This window comes from Onychostruthus taczanowskii, unplaced genomic scaffold, assembly GCF_017590055.1.
Source record: "Onychostruthus taczanowskii isolate IOZ18803 unplaced genomic scaffold, ASM1759005v1 scaffold7, whole genome shotgun sequence".
NCBI classification, from domain to species: Eukaryota; Metazoa; Chordata; class Aves; order Passeriformes; family Passeridae; genus Onychostruthus; species Onychostruthus taczanowskii.
In genome coordinates this window covers 7,582,911-7,597,481 of record NW_024504786.1, presented here as the reverse complement: position 1 = coordinate 7,597,481, position 14,571 = coordinate 7,582,911, and the positions used below count along the sequence as shown (strand labels likewise).

Below are 14,571 nucleotides of genomic sequence, written 5' to 3'. Positions count from 1 at the left end.
AAAAATGTTACAAAATAACAAACTATTCAAAACCTCTGTAAAATGACTGCAGACAGTGGAAAAGGGCAGTGTGATTGCAAATAAACAGCAAGCTACTTTGTACATAAAGATTTTTTTGGTGTAAAGTACAATTTTCCAAATGGAAAAAGGTCAAGCCTGGGGGCATCATTAGCTTGTTTTCTACTCCCTTTAGTGGAGGGAGGAGTTCTTACTTCACAGACCACAGAATGAAGAAGTTGGAAGGTATGTCAGGTGATACTGTCCAATACCTCTCCTCAAAAACAACATCACCTAGAGCTGGTTGCCAAGGACCACAAGCCGATGGCTTTTGAGTCTCTCCCACACTGGAGATGGTTCTTGGTGAGACATTAGCTGAAACAACATGAAATTTGCCACAACACCTAGTGATGTAAACAACTGTTTGTTCAGAAGCTCATTTGGTGTATGTCCCATTTATAACATTCAAAAAGATGGCAGAGTTAGATCACCTGGAAATACAGCTGTTGGCCCACATGGTCTGGTGTGTCATGGCAGTGTCACACTCCTTCTTCAGATGAACAGCAGAGTGAAAAGAAAAACTCCATACTGCTTGAACTGGGAAGAAGTCCCCACCTGTGCTGTGCAATGAGAAGGTGATGGGTTTCCTCCTGCTCCTGTGCCCCTCACATGACACTGATGTAGTCAGCAAAGGCCTGGGAGGAGTCCCACGTGTCGTTGACTACACTGCACAGGGCTTTGAGACGCCGCAGCGCCTCCTGCGCTGTCGCTGCATCCTGGTCCAGCCAGTTCTGGAAGAGCCGGAGGTGTGTGAATGGAAGCTGTCCCCCTCTCTGCTGGATGTGGCCTTCCAGCTTCTTTGTGAACTCCAGGAGCCCATCAGGTTTGATGCAATTTGAGCTTTCCAGGGAAAGAAGAAAAAGACAAAAATAAACATTAAGAGCTGAGGCTATGATTCAAAGCAATTTAAATTACTGTTCCTTCTAGTAACTGCCAGTGCAGGTACCTGAGGATGTTTCAAGGCCAGGTGCACCTGTTTTCAGCAGTACAAAATCTGAGCCTTTCTCACAAAAACCAAAACTGAGTATGAAGGGCTGGAAACCTTTTCAAACCAAGCTGGTAACAGCTACCAAGTTAAACTCATTATCCAGACCTCTTGCTACTGACTTAAGTAGACATAGCTGTGGCCTTAAAATGTGGCAGCTGTCGACTCTGGACCAAGGGACCTGGCCCAACCTACACGTCCCGGTGCAAGACTCAGCAGTAAGTGATCATTTATCTCTTCCTGCTGAGAAAATCTGAAGGGCATGTGTCAGATCCTGTTATTTCTAGGAGATTAAAAGGTCAATTCCCATGTAGAGTTGTGTAAATAAATATCAAGTTGCATGCTGGATTTAAATCTTGTTAGGGGCACGGTAAAAATCAGGCTTCAATCCTGCTGCTGCAAACCAAAGCTGCTTTAAAGATGGAGCTTGATTCCTTCTAAAGGTGAAATGTCTCCAAGATCCTGGAGGTCTCTGAGGGTGTATGTGCACATTGCAGCATTCTCTGAGCTTTTCTTGGGCACACATTCCCTCAAGGAACAAAGCCATGCTTAGGTTCTCCTGCTGTCAGAGCCCAGTTCAGCTCTCTCCCTCCCAAAACAAGGAATTCCATGTTTAGAGCAGCAGAATACCTGACATCTAGCTGGCAGAGAGAAGATGAGGAATCTTCAGAGAAAATATCTGCAAGGGCAACCAGCCTGTGATTCCCTGAAAGGGAGAAATGCACTATTAGATGCAAATCAGAAATGGTCTTAAAATTTAAATTGCCATAGGGCTGGGATAATAGTGCAGAAAAGGAGTCTGTAAGCATGTGAGTGCAACACACAGCCCACCTCTGGACCCTCAGTGTGTCCCCCTCAGTGACATCAACTGAGTTCATCCCCCTGAGCATAATGTTCAAGGCAATGAAAACATTTGCTGATAGGGTAGTTTGTGTCCCTAGAGAAATCATGCTTTTGCTTGTGAAGTCCAGATGCAGCTTTGTTTTAGAAATTACATGTATTCAGATTATCTCAAGCTTTCCTGTTTTACTTTGTTAAAATAACAGAAAACAGTACTCTGGATTTATCTGCAATTAATTTCTAAAACATTTCTACTTGGCCTGTGATTTAAAAAGCCTATCACTTCTGTAAATTCTTCTTCACTTCTTTGACACAAATCCTCCTTTACTTGTTCTCATCCCTCCAGTGGCTGCCAACAGCTCTTGAGACACAAACTGCCCAAACTTGGGCAAAATCTGTACCTCTGAATCAGAGGCAGTACATCTGATGCTGGATCTGTTCCTGCTGAAGTCTGAAGCAGACCAGTGTTCAGTCAAATCTGGAGATCTGCTGGAACTTGCATTTGCTGCAGAGAAAAGCAGCCATAATTCCTGCACAGTACCTTGGTACACTGCTGAATGCAACTGAAATTCTGCCTTCTAAAATGAATCCAGTGCTCCTTATTTTGCGAACTAAATCCCAGTGTTCCTGCCTGGGGTAAGTTCAGCACTGCAGTCAGCAGCTCTCTGGTGCTGACTCCAGCCCCAGAGCTCCCTCCAGAGCTGCTCCGAGGCCCCTCTGCCACGCACAGCGTACGCACCAAGGCGGTTCCCGGGCAGCTTGAGGCTCTTGAGCGATGAATTTCTTTTCACTGCATTGATTATTTCTGACAAAAACTCAGCAGTAGAGCTTTCAAACAGCCGGCAGAAGGAAAAGGTGATTTCTATGAAGAAATGGATTTACAGTATGTATGAGTATTCCCTGTGCTTCGGTATTCCATAACTGCATTCTGCAGACAGCTCCAGCCCCCTCTCCAGTCCACAGGCAAGAACAAAGCTCCCCCAGCAGTGGATTGCATATAACAGCACTTCTGCTGTGTCAGGAGGAGAGCCAGATCACACCCAGGCAAGTGGCTCTGCCAGCTCACCCAGTTAAAGGCTGATGTGCTCTGCAGGTTAAAAATATTTTATAGCTGAGACTGCAGACACTTCCCTGCAGGATTTGCCAGCAGCTCCTCTGCTCCACTGGCACAAAGACAAGCATGTTCCCACTCTGACAACACCTGCAGATCTGCTCCAAATGTCTGTGACATTGGCTAAATCTTACACATCCAAAGATCCCCTCTTAAATGCCAGCCAGCCAAAAGCAGCCACCCGCAGCACCTTTCCAAGCAATAGCACCCAGGAGCTGGCTGTACCTTGTAGGCCAGGATCCTGAAGCAGAAGCAGAACTTCTTTCTGGTGTTCAGCCAGGTTCACATCATGAAAGCTCAGTTTCTTCAAATTTGGAGTACACTCTAAAAGCAAAACAAGTTCTCAGTTAAAGCACTGCACATTCTTGGGATAAAAAGACCCTGACCCAGCTACCAGCTAACCAACAGAAACTGACTTAGACTGTGGGTAATTTGTGCTGGATTGTGGATAATTAAAAAGGAACCATTGTGCTGTGCAGGATCATCCACATAACACAGCACGTGGGATGGCTGACACCTGTTTCCTTTTCTTGGGAGACTTCAAGGATGTCTATGCTGAAGAGATAGACCCACCCAAGCTGGCTTCATGCTAGAGGATGGAAGGCCACAGCATTGAAGCTACAGTGTGTGTGCCCCAGTGATTCTGCCTATCAGTTAGCAGAGTACCTTTGAGCACCTCCAAAAGGAGCCCGAGCTCCTGGGGGCAGGGCAGTGTGGCACTGTCAAGGGACAGCTGCTGGAGGGACTTGGACGCCTTGAGCACCGGCAGCAGGAACGCAGTGTGCAGAGGTTCCCTGGGGAATCGGATCTCCAGCACCTCCAGGCAGCTTTCTAAGGGAAGAAAAACAATGAAAGAGTTTGCTCTGGAGTCTTCAGAGTAGCTACAGCAAGCAGGAACCCTGTATGCCCAATTCCAGGCAGCTTTCTAAGGGAAGAAAAACAATGAAAGAGTTTGCTCTGGAGTCTTCAGAGTCATACAGCAAGCAGGAAGCCTGTATGCCCAACACCACCATCCTTTAGGCTGGTAGAAACTGCCTATGCACCGTGCCCTGCCCTGAGGAGCTCTGGCAGCTCAGACCTGGGGTACATCAATCACTTACAGCTCACTCCAGGATTCCTGCCGGACCACAGGGCCACCAATTTCTACTGTGCTCACCTGAGAAAAGGTCACCCTTTAAGGCACAAGCCAGTCAGTGTCTTCCCAGAGCACAGGTCTTTCCTGACCCCACTCCAAACTCACTCAGGCTTTGCTCACTGCTTTTCTGGCAATTCAAGGGCTAATAAGGGTGATGGGAGACCTGTGAGCTGAGCACCCACTGCTGTAGCTCCCAGGCTGTAATCCAAAGGCTTGGCCAGTGCTTTGCCATCTCCTGTGGTACTGTGATGATAAAAGGATGCTTGCCCTCTGCTTAAGGGTATGTCTAAGGCTTACAGCCTCACAGTCAATGGAATAGACAAAGAGGAAGCTCCCAGTCAGTTTACAGATCTGGTGGGACAGGATGCCCATGGACAGTCACAGGTAGCAGGTTGTGACTGGCCCCGCACAAAGCTGATATTGGAGCATGCTGGGATACAGCAATAAAACATTTTCTCGAAGATTCCAGCTCCACAGAACACCTTAGACTGGAAAGGACAAACTGCAACAACTACTAAATCAGAAAGGTAAGGCTGTAATTGCCTAATGACAAACCACCATGATAGTGTTGAGTGAAGCCTGTACCAAGCCTTTACAGCTCTACCTGCCTGCCAAGTCCTGGCCATCACTCAGAATGATTCCTACCTGGGATTTCTGCCTCGCTGCAGCTTGGACTCGCCTCTGGCCTGCTGCCCTCCAGCTGGTTTTTGAGGTCGAAGCTGACCGAGAGCGTGTGGAGCTGCGGAAGGGCGCTCAGGATGCAGCGGACCAGCTCCATGCACGGCATGTGGGAGAACATGTCGCTCACGCGGAGCACGCGGAAGCAGCACTCTGGGTGGCGGGACAGGGCCCGGAGCCCAGAGAGGATGCAGGAGATGTTGGCATTCAGGCCTGGAACAGCATTTGTACAGAAAAGTGTCAGCTGTGTGTGCAGGCACTGACATGCAGAGCTGGAGCTGCAGCAACAGCAGCCCAAGCCTAAGGCTAAACTCACAGACCGCTTTATCCATGAATCTTTAAGCTACACTCTGTGCAGGGGAGATGCACATCTGGCTCTTCCCTTTGCTCTCTCTGAAGAACGTTTAAGCACAAAGCCAGGGGCTGCTCTGGGACAGACGGATCCCATTCTCTCCCTTAAATCCTCACACTCCTTAAACATCTCACCCAACACCTTTCTCAAGATGGAGCACCAATACTCCTACAATGCCCCTTCCTGTGAAAACTAACGCAGGGTGAACCCGAGCAGTAAGCCAGGGCTAGAAGGAAGTGTCCCATTCACATCACTGACCATTGTAGGACAGAACCAGGTTTTCTAAAGACACCCAGGAGCTCAGCAGGTTACTCAGAGTCCGACATGTCTCCCCAGTCAAAGGAATGGAGAACAATTCCAGTGTGGAGACGCTTCGGAAGCGGTGAGCAGCTTTCAGAGAAAGAGTTCCAGCAGGTCCTCCTCTTTTCTTACAGCCAGCATGGCCAGTGCATGGAGATCCTGGGGAGGAACTAGTCCAGTTCTCAGTGCTCTCTCCCTCTGTGGTCCTGGTTTTTTCCAGTAACCCTGAATTATCCTCTCTAGCAACAGTAAAAACAAAATCATAGAGATCTTCTGGGTCAGCAGAGTGTCCCCTGCTCCGTCTGAGACAGCGACGTTTCCTCCCCACTGCAGGTTTCTGCCATCTGCGTGTCTTTCGAGGAATGGGGTGACAGGACAGCTGCTCTGAGCTGGAATGAGGGGAAGAATCCCCCTGAATGCTGGTGTGGCCACAGGGCACCTCGCTGCTTGTCTCTTCACATGCTGGGTTTTGCAGGGGAGGACTTCTGGGGCCAGATAGGACAGAGGCCATACAAGCATCAGCCTGTTTTGAGGATCTCCTCTGGTTCTCAGCACCGCTCCCCTCCTGCTCAGCATTACAGCCCCGCTCTGCTCCCCCCTGTGCTGACTGCTGGCTTTGGGCTTTGTCCTCCTCTCTGCAAAGGCCACACGGGCTGCCGTGATAGGTGAAGGCATTTCCCGAGCGCCAAAACCCAGCGCTCATGGTCAGGATGAGAACGAGAAGAACCGTGTCGGGAACAGGCCAGGAGCACATGGACACCTGGCTGACAGAGCCGTGGTGGATCAGCCGGTGAAGGAGCAAAACCAGCGAGCGCCTGACGGACTGGTCGCAGGAGAGGAGGTGCTGGAACTTCAGGACCCGCAGGGAGCCAGCCAGGTTTTCCAGCACTTTGTGGTTGTGCTCAGCAGTGAGCTCCACGGCCCCCTGGAGCATGTTGCAGAGGGTGAGCTGGGAAACGTGCGGGGAGCTGTGCAGCAGCGGCGAAAAGTGACGGTCGTGGAGGCGCCAGTCAGAGGACACGTCCAAGACACCATGGAGGACGTTGGAGAAGAATGTTTCAAGGAACTTCTTCCTCCAACATGTTATGCTCTGCAATTGAACAACAGAGCGTAGGAGCAAAAAGTCAGCATTCATTTTTCTTGTTCTTTATATGTTAAATTATTGCTGTCTGCTAACCTGGTGTCCAAAAAAACGCCTTCCTGCTAGCTCCACTGAGACCACTTCTCTAGTTGTCAGCATCCTTCCTCAGTGTATTCCTTGAAAACCTGAGTGAATCCTATTGCTCTCTTCATCCTCCTGGCCTAATTTAAACACTCAGTGGTTTGGAGCTGGACCATTTTTTTTGCCTATTAAAAACCACGTCACCAGCAATTTTCTTCCAGCATTTATTTACTGGCTGTCATTAAGTTGTTAATGATTCTTATACGATGATGATGCAATGAAGCTGCTTCAGTTTTTCTACATAAAACTATTCTTCAAACTCACTGTCTTCTCTATTTTTCTCATGCTTTCTAAAACATCAGCTTTTGTTTTTTGATTTTTTTTTTTGCTAGTGTAGGTGTAAACATGATAGAAGATACTGTTTTTGGCCTCTGTTTCAGTGAGAATCTCTGAAGATTTGCTCTTTTGCCAAACTCAGTGTTGGGAAGTGAAGGGTGTGGCTATGCTTCCTTTATAAATCCCATTTCCCAAAATGTTTGTATCACCAGGGTCATGCCTTGGTCCGGAGCTCTATAAATGCTTATGAACACGTGCCAGGAATTGACTGGAGGCAGCCAGAAAGAAAACCTCATGGAAAACAGCAGAAACAGAGTTCCCGTGTCGAGCCCCTTCTCCCACCAGAGCGTTTCCTCACCTCCGAGTTGGGCGGCCTGGTTTTCATCACATCGTCCCACAGCTTGCGCCAGATGGGCTGTGTCGAGAGGCCTGGGGGGAAGAATCATCAACCGGGCGCTTTCACCCCTCCCCGTGTCCTGCTCCGGAGCTCGAGGGGGTGCCGGGGCCCAGCCCGAGCCCGCCCGCGTGTGGGGTACAGCGCGGTGTCCCTGGGACCCCGTGGGTCGGGGCTCCCCCTCCCGCCGAGGGTCCCTGCGCTGCGGGCCCATCCCGCCACTCTCTCACCCCGGCAGTTTCGGGGGCCCGTCCCTCCCGCCGGGGGCTGTCCCCACGGGTTCGCCGGTGTCACCTGCTCTCCGCGCGGCGTCCTCGGCCCGCTCGAGATGGAAGATGGTGAGGAGCGGCAGGAGCCCCCGCAGGAGGTGCCCGGGCAGCGCTGCGGAGAGCCAGAAGGAGAAGGCGGCAGGGTGCGGACGGGCCCGGACCCCGCGCCCCGCCGCCCCGCGCCGCCCGCGCCTTACCCCAGACGTCCCGCTCCAGGGCGGCCATGCTGCGGCTCACGGCGGCCGCGCTCAGCGCGAACAGGCTGCGCGGCCGCTCGGCCGCCATCACCACCTCGGGCACCGACCGCCCGTCCCGCGCCGCCATATTGGGGAGCGGCTACAGCGGGCGGCCATGTTGGGGAGGTCGGACCGAGCAGCGGGGCAGACAGAGCGACGGTAGCAGCCCGACCGCGCCGGCTCCGAGGCCGAGACACGTAGGAAAAGGGGAAAGGAAAGGCGGGAGCCCAGCTGTGGCCGTTTTGGCGCGGCCACACTTGCGGCCGCTGCCGGCTGCCATGTTTGGAAGGGCCGCGCCGCGGACCGAAGCACCGCCCTGCGGAGGGAGCGCTTCCGCTTCCCGTGCGGGAGCGGCGCTTCCGGCGGGTGACCCTGGCGAGTCCTTCTGTGCGGCGGGAGCGCGATGGGGCAGCGCGGCGAGCCCGAGGTGAGCGCGGGGCGGCGCGGGGCCCGCACGGCACCCCCGGGCCGGCGGGCGGGCCCTGACGCTGTGCTCTCTTGTCTTTCCGCAGGAGGAAGAGGAAGAGCTCGTGGTAAGACGGGGAGCCGCGGCGGGGACTCGCAGCTGCCAGCGGCGGCTGCCCGGGGCCGTCAGCGACCAGGCCCGGGGGGCTCGGGCGGGGCCGCGCTGTGCCCGCCGTGCAGAGCGCCGCGGGGAGGCCGGGCTGCGGAGGGCATGCGGGGCTCTCTCTTGAAGGGGCTCGGGGGCAGCGGCGTGCGGGGCTGTGCCTGTGCTCACCGCAGCCCCGTGTCCGCAGGACCCCCTGACCACGCTGCGGGAGCAGTGCGAGCAGATAGAGAAATGCGTGAAGGCGCGGGAGCGGCTGGAGCTGTGCAACGAGCGGGTGTCCTCCCGCTCCGAGACTGAGGAGCAGTGCACTGAGGAGCTCTTCGACTTCCTGCACGCCAGGGACCACTGCGTAAGTGCGGCTCTGAGCAGAGCTGCCTTCAGTCCCGCTTTCTTGTTTAATGTTTGATTCCTCCTTGTTACAACTGATCCAGCTGGGATTCGGTACATTACTAAATAATTTAATAACTTAAACCCAGTGTTCGTACCCTGCAAATGGCACTTAGCTGTTTGTGTCTTGTACTTACCATTTTAAGGTTAAACCTTTTGAACCTGAGCTGAAGCTTTGTAAGGCATCTCAATAGCTTTACTGAATGACTTTTTGCAGAACAAAAGCCAGGGCTGTGGAGCTGTGTGCATTGTTGGCCCAGAACACCAATAGGCAGCACCTTTGCTGATTTCCATCTCTTAAGTTATGAGTTATTGAAGACTCTCTTTCTTTCCAGGTTGCTCACAAGCTTTTCAGTAAGCTGAAGTGAAGGGGAGCATGGTTGTCCCATCTGCTTCCACAGCCAGTGCCAGCGGTTCCTGGGTCACAGTTCTGCTTCCTGCAGTCCATCCTCCGTGCTGAGCATGAACGAAACGGCTTCCTGGCAGCCTGTCACTGCCTCTGTGCTCCTGGAAGATGTGCAGCTGTGCAAAAAAAAACAAAAACAAAACCAACGTGTTGGTGTTCTGTAATTTTCCATATTAAACGTTGAGAGTTCCTGTGGAAGTGCTCTGTGTTTATTTCCTATTCTCATCCTTTTTGTACTGGGTTAAGATGAAATCGGGGTGTCAGAGTCCAGTTAAGTTTTCCTCACTTGTGGGAATGTCGGTTTTTTTGCTGCCATGATGGACAGCTGCTGCAGCCCAATCCCCTGGGGAAGAATTTGTCTGTTGGAGCCACAAAGATTATTCCTAAGCCCCTCAAGACCAGCGTTGTTCACACAGTATGTTCTGACAAAGTTAGACTGAAGGGAGTGACTTTCCTAGGAGAGAGAAGTTTGTCCCCAGCCTCAGGGGAAAGCTGTCAGCTGTCCCTCACTGTCTCACGCTTCTGCCAGCGGCTGGAAGAGCCTCCTGGCAGCAGCCAGCTCTGCCTTTAGCCCACCAAACCAAGCACGTGGCTGTGGAGGTGCGTGGGGGTGCTTCACCTACTCAAGCCCCGGTCAGGGTCACCCTGGGGGAGCTAAAGCCTTTCTGGCTGAGTTACCAGGCGTTCTGCTCACCCTGGGACTGTCCTGTCCGTGCTCCGCCTGCTCCTTTCACCAGAGAGAATGTTTGGTAGGAGGAAAACCAGGGCATCTCACAGCTATTCAAAGTGAAATGAAAGTCACCACCTTATAAATCACAGTTCTTTATCCATATGGTGGTTCATGGTCCTTTTGCTGACGGATTTCAGACTTTTATTAGGTTAAGTGTATCATGTAAATTCCAGTAGGTTTTTTTGGGGGTTGGTTGGTGGTTTTTTGGGTTTTTTTGTTTTTGTTTTTTTTGGTTTTTTTTCCCTGTGGCACAGGGCAGGGCATAGCTGTGCCTGTGCAAAGCGCGTTTGTCGCCGGATCCTTCTCAGGAGCTGATGCCCAAACCCAGCTCAGTAATGACCGCACGTTTAGGTTGGAAGGGACCTTGGATATCATTGAGCTCGGCCCCGTTCCCGAGCCCCGGTGCCCGCCGCGCTTCTCAGCCGCGCCCCGAGCGCTGCCCGGTCCCGCCCCGGAAGGCGAGCGGCGATGGCGGCGCTGGGCGGGCGCGGGCGGGCGGCGGCCGGGCTGCTGCGCCGGGCACCGGGAGCGGCACCGGCACCGGGAGCGGGGCCGCGCCGGCACCGGCACAAGGAGAAATGGGTGAGCTGGGCCGGGGCGGGACCAGAGCACCGCAGCCCGCGGCGCTGCTTGCACCCCGCTGTTGTCCCCGCTAACCCTACTGCGCCCCGGTGCAAATCCCCTTCTCGTCCCCCCATTGCCCCTTCTCGTCCCCCCATTGCCTCTTCTCGTCCCCCATTGCCCCTTCTCGTCCCCCCATTGCCTCTTCTCGTCCCCCCATTGCCTCTTCTCGTCCCCCCATTGCCCCTTCTCGTCCCCCCATTTCACCTCTCGCTGCACCCTCCTGCCGCCGCTCTGTGTGCAGCCGTGCCCACCCCGGCCCCCAGCCACATTTCGGCCATTCGCAGAGTCCTGGAATCGCTGAGTGTGCTGAATTGGAAGGGATGCACCAGGATCCTGGCCGTGCACAGGACACTCCCGACAGTCCCGCCCTGTGCCTGAGAGCGTTGTCCGAATCCTCTTGAACTCAGACAGGCTTGGTGCTGGGACCCCTTCCCTGGGCAGCCTCCTTCAGTGCCCAAGCAGCCCATGGGTGAAAAGCTTTTCCTGTCATACAGCAGAAGTCCCCCTGTCACTGCTTCATGCCATTCCCTCTGGTCCTGTCACACTCCGGAAAGGCCTCATGGACTTCTGGCAGCACAGTCCCAGTGCTGGATTCTCCCAGAAGAACATGAAGGCTGGGTGGGGAGGCTGGGTTTGGGGGTATTGTGGTATATTGTCTTTTAACACTTGTGTTGTTTTTCCCGCCCAGGCTGCCACGGCCCCGCGCATCCCGCCCACGCGGCTGGCGCTGCACCACTTTGACACGAGCTACGGCCTGCACCTGGGGGCCCTGTGGCCCTCGGTCCGTGCTGGCCTGCTCTGCGAGCAGAAATATGGGGTCCTCCTCAACAACTTTGCTGCTGCTGACCACGTTCCCGAAGAGCTGGAGCTGCTCAATGCCACCGATTTCGTTTCTGAGGCCCCCCAGAAGGCGCAGCAATGGCAGCGGGGCGCAGCTGTGAGGGAAGCGGCCCCAGGGTGCCAGGAGGGCTCCGGTGAGGGCAGGACTGTGATGCAGGCAGAAATGGGGACACAGGCAGAGATGTCCCCACCACTTAGCGCCTCCATCAGCTCCAAAATCAAGTGTTACACCTTCCCCAGGGGTGACATCACGCGCTTTCGCCCTGCACGGTGAGACATCCCTGGCAGACCGCCCTGGTCTTTGCCAGCCTCAGGGGTTGCTTCCATGTGTCCCCATCCTCACTTCCAACTGCTCCTTTATTTTCTTTTCCCCTCCAACATTTGATTTTGTTATGCACACTGATGATTTCCAGGCCGGATGCTCTGGGGCTCCTCGACTATTACCTCATGGATGCAGCATCTCTCCTGCCTGTGCTGGCACTCAGCGTGCAGCCAGATGACTTTGTCCTCGACCTCTGTGCGGCTCCGGGTGGGAAAACTCTGGCTCTGCTGCAGACTGGGTTTTGTGGTGAGTGGGGATGGGTGTTCCCTTGTTCCCAAATGTAAAACAGGGCTGGAGCAGTGTACTGCACCCATTCATGCATGACCATTAATGATTTCTGTGTGGAAGAGCTGGGAATCAGGTGTGTTTCTGCAGAAGTGACATTCCCAGTGTGCCTGTTGTGTCCTGTCAGGCCATCTGGCAGCCAACGACGTCTCCGTTTCCCGGATGAAGAGGCTGTACCAGATTCTCCATAGCTATGTCCCCAAAGAAGTCAGGGATGCTGTGAGTGTCACGTCCTACGATGGAAGGGACTGGGACCAGGTGAAAGGAGGCACTTTCCATAAGGTATGTGTTGGGAACCAGTGAAGATAAACCCATCAAGTTCACTTCTCTTTTTGAGGAAGACAACAGCTTATCCTTCCATATAACTGTGTAGTTTTCTGTAATCATAAATGAAGAGAGAGAAGACCAAGCCATACAAGGAGTAATATTTCCTTCTGCTACCCCTTCCTCCAGGATCTGGTGCATATGTGCATCTAGAGTTGTACCTGTACTTGCCTGTGTAACACCCTTTAGAAATCCTGTTCCTGTCCATCACCTGGAAGGGGTTAAATGTGAAGATTGGATAATTCTGGCTTCTCAGCCATGTCCAGCCACAGGGGCTGGGTTTGGTGTTCCAGGGGCTGGGTACTCTGGGAGGCTGCAGCAGCAATGCCCATGTGTGCTGCAGGGGCATTGCCAGGGACACACACAGAGCAGGGACATTAAATGAGGACATGAGTTAGTGCAGGATGTTTTCCTCCATTTTTGCACGTTCCAAAAATGCCAGAGCAGCCAGATGATTACAGTTCAGTGTGGTGACCATCTGTGTGTGGGCACTGAGAGCTGTTGGCAGGGGTGGAGGGGGTGGGCACGGGGCTGGCTGCAGGAGGGGACTCGCTGAGCTTGACCTGTGCAGGGGGCTGAGGTGGGACCTCTGCTGCTGCAGGTGCTGGTGGATGTGCCCTGCACGACAGACAGACACTCTGCCATGGAGGAGGACAACAACATCTTCCACAAGAGGCGAACCAAAGAGCGTCAGATGCTGCCCATGCTGCAGCTGCAGCTGCTGATGTGAGTGAGCTCGGCTGTGTTGTGTTCCCTGAAACCTCTTCTTACTCTGTCCCCAGCTGGGAAGTGTGGAAACCAGTGTGGAAACCATGTGTAATTTTCTGGCAGTAGCTGAAACACATGAAATCACAGTAAGTGTAAGAAAGTGCAGATGTTCTTGGTCAGATCACTTGTCCTTCTGTCCCCAGCAGTAGCTGTAGGATTTAGGGAGAAGGGTCTAAGGAACAGGATGGGTACAGTTGTTCTGGGTGATGATCTCCTGGGTCCTGGCAGTCAGCCCTGGAGGATTCCTGCGTGCCTACCTATCCCAGCACATGGGAGGACATGTGGTGCTGGGAAGGGCCACAGCTTGTCACTGTGTGCTGTGGCAATAAGGAAGCAGCTTAGAGAGTCCCATGGCAGCACTTGAACTGCAAGAATCTCTTCCCCTGTACGTATATCCCGTTCCTTTGGATGTGACTGCAGGATTACACGTGCCAGCTGCTCTCCAGTAGTGTCTCCCACGTTAAATCCTTTATCAATATAAGTACTGTTTGACTCTTTGCCCTGGCCCAAAACACTCCTCGTGTTGCAGTGACACAGACTGCCAAGCCTGTGGAGTTCAGTGGGGGTTGTCTGTCACTTCCTACGAGTTCCCTGTTGGCTTCCCAGTTTCGGTGGGTGGGGAAGCCCCTCAGTGTCCCTCTCTCAGAGTCCTCCTAGTGACCGTGTGTTGCTCCCCTTGCTGCAGGGCTGGGATCCTGGCGGCGAGGCCGGGAGGAGCTGTGGTGTACTCCACGTGCTCCCTGTCCCCGCTGCAGAACGAGTGCGTGGTGGAGCGGGCTCTGGACGTGGCAGAAACCCAGTTCAACATCAGCGTCCACGTGGAGGGCTTGAGCCACTTCCGGACGCTCTTCCAGGACACCTTTTCCTTCTTCTCGGACTGCCGGCTCGGGGAGCTTGTCCTGCCTCACCTCACAGCCAACTTTGGGCCCATGTATTTCTGCAAGTTACGTCGGATGTAGAAGGGGCAGCAGAATCTGTCTGTCTGCTGTCAGGAAATAGCCCAATATTGAAGGGAAAGCAGAACTGCTTTATATTTATTTTTCTTTCTAAAATGTCCCCAAAGGAAGCCTCCTTTTTTACTGCAGACATGGGGAATAAATGAGAAAGACCTGCTGTGGTGTTTCCTGAATACTTATCTATTTGAGACTGAGGTGCTTAATCTAGGAAAGAAAGAGAGGTTTTATCAGAGGGAGCGATTATCCATCTGTGTGGGGTGGGATAAATGGCCCTGCTCTCTTCCTCCTGACTGCTTTGATCCTGCATGAGCAGGTTTGGGTTAACAAACACCATCTGGGGATCTCAGCCTTTCTGTCCCACATCTCACCATCTGCATAAACGAGTTGCATCTGTCTGTGCTTATCTCCTACCTTCAGAGAGAGCAGCCTGAGGTCCTGAAAACCAGAGGCTCCTAAAAATGCCCCTCCTGTGGGGTTGGAAATGTGCTTGGGATGCTGGAGAA

At 53.3% G+C, this 14,571-nt stretch overlaps 3 protein-coding genes across 6 annotated transcripts; 2 read left to right on the top strand and 1 right to left on the bottom strand.

The window, feature by feature from the left end:
* Window positions 1-101: 101 nt before the first annotated feature.
* On the bottom strand, window positions 102-8,008 carry LRRC41 (leucine rich repeat containing 41). The gene is made up of 10 exons (XM_041421485.1): window positions 7,817-8,008; window positions 7,645-7,731; window positions 7,315-7,385; window positions 5,417-6,548; window positions 4,774-5,019; window positions 3,660-3,824; window positions 3,219-3,317; window positions 2,622-2,744; window positions 1,673-1,748; window positions 102-897 (listed from the first exon to the last, which is right to left on the bottom strand). The coding sequence occupies exons 1-10, from the start codon at window positions 7,941-7,943 to the stop codon at window positions 663-665; spliced, it is 2,361 nt and encodes a 786-aa protein (XP_041277419.1). The 5' UTR covers window positions 7,944-8,008; the 3' UTR covers window positions 102-662.
* A 135-nt stretch (window positions 8,009-8,143) lies between these two features.
* Window positions 8,144-9,417, top strand: LOC121345007 (cytochrome b-c1 complex subunit 6, mitochondrial). The gene is made up of 4 exons (XM_041421508.1): window positions 8,144-8,282; window positions 8,368-8,388; window positions 8,614-8,775; window positions 9,149-9,417. Exons 1-4 carry the CDS (start codon window positions 8,259-8,261, stop codon window positions 9,179-9,181), a joined length of 240 nt encoding a protein of 79 aa, XP_041277442.1. The 5' UTR covers window positions 8,144-8,258; the 3' UTR covers window positions 9,182-9,417.
* A 989-nt stretch (window positions 9,418-10,406) lies between these two features.
* NSUN4 (NOP2/Sun RNA methyltransferase 4) lies at window positions 10,407-14,225 on the top strand. Of its 4 annotated transcripts, XM_041421496.1 has the most exons (7): window positions 10,407-10,531; window positions 10,858-11,106; window positions 11,262-11,683; window positions 11,827-11,981; window positions 12,148-12,302; window positions 12,946-13,070; window positions 13,798-14,225. In XM_041421496.1, exons 2-7 carry the CDS (start codon window positions 11,092-11,094, stop codon window positions 14,069-14,071), a joined length of 1,146 nt encoding a protein of 381 aa, XP_041277430.1. In that variant the 5' UTR covers window positions 10,407-10,531; window positions 10,858-11,091; the 3' UTR covers window positions 14,072-14,225. The 4 variants fall into 4 exon arrangements, with proteins under 4 accessions (XP_041277430.1, XP_041277429.1, XP_041277428.1 ...); XM_041421495.1 differs by lacking the exon at window positions 10,858-11,106 and having other exon boundaries at window positions 10,410-10,531; XM_041421494.1 differs by lacking the exons at window positions 10,407-10,531; window positions 10,858-11,106 and having other exon boundaries at window positions 11,118-11,683.
* Window positions 14,226-14,571: the final 346 nt, after the last annotated feature.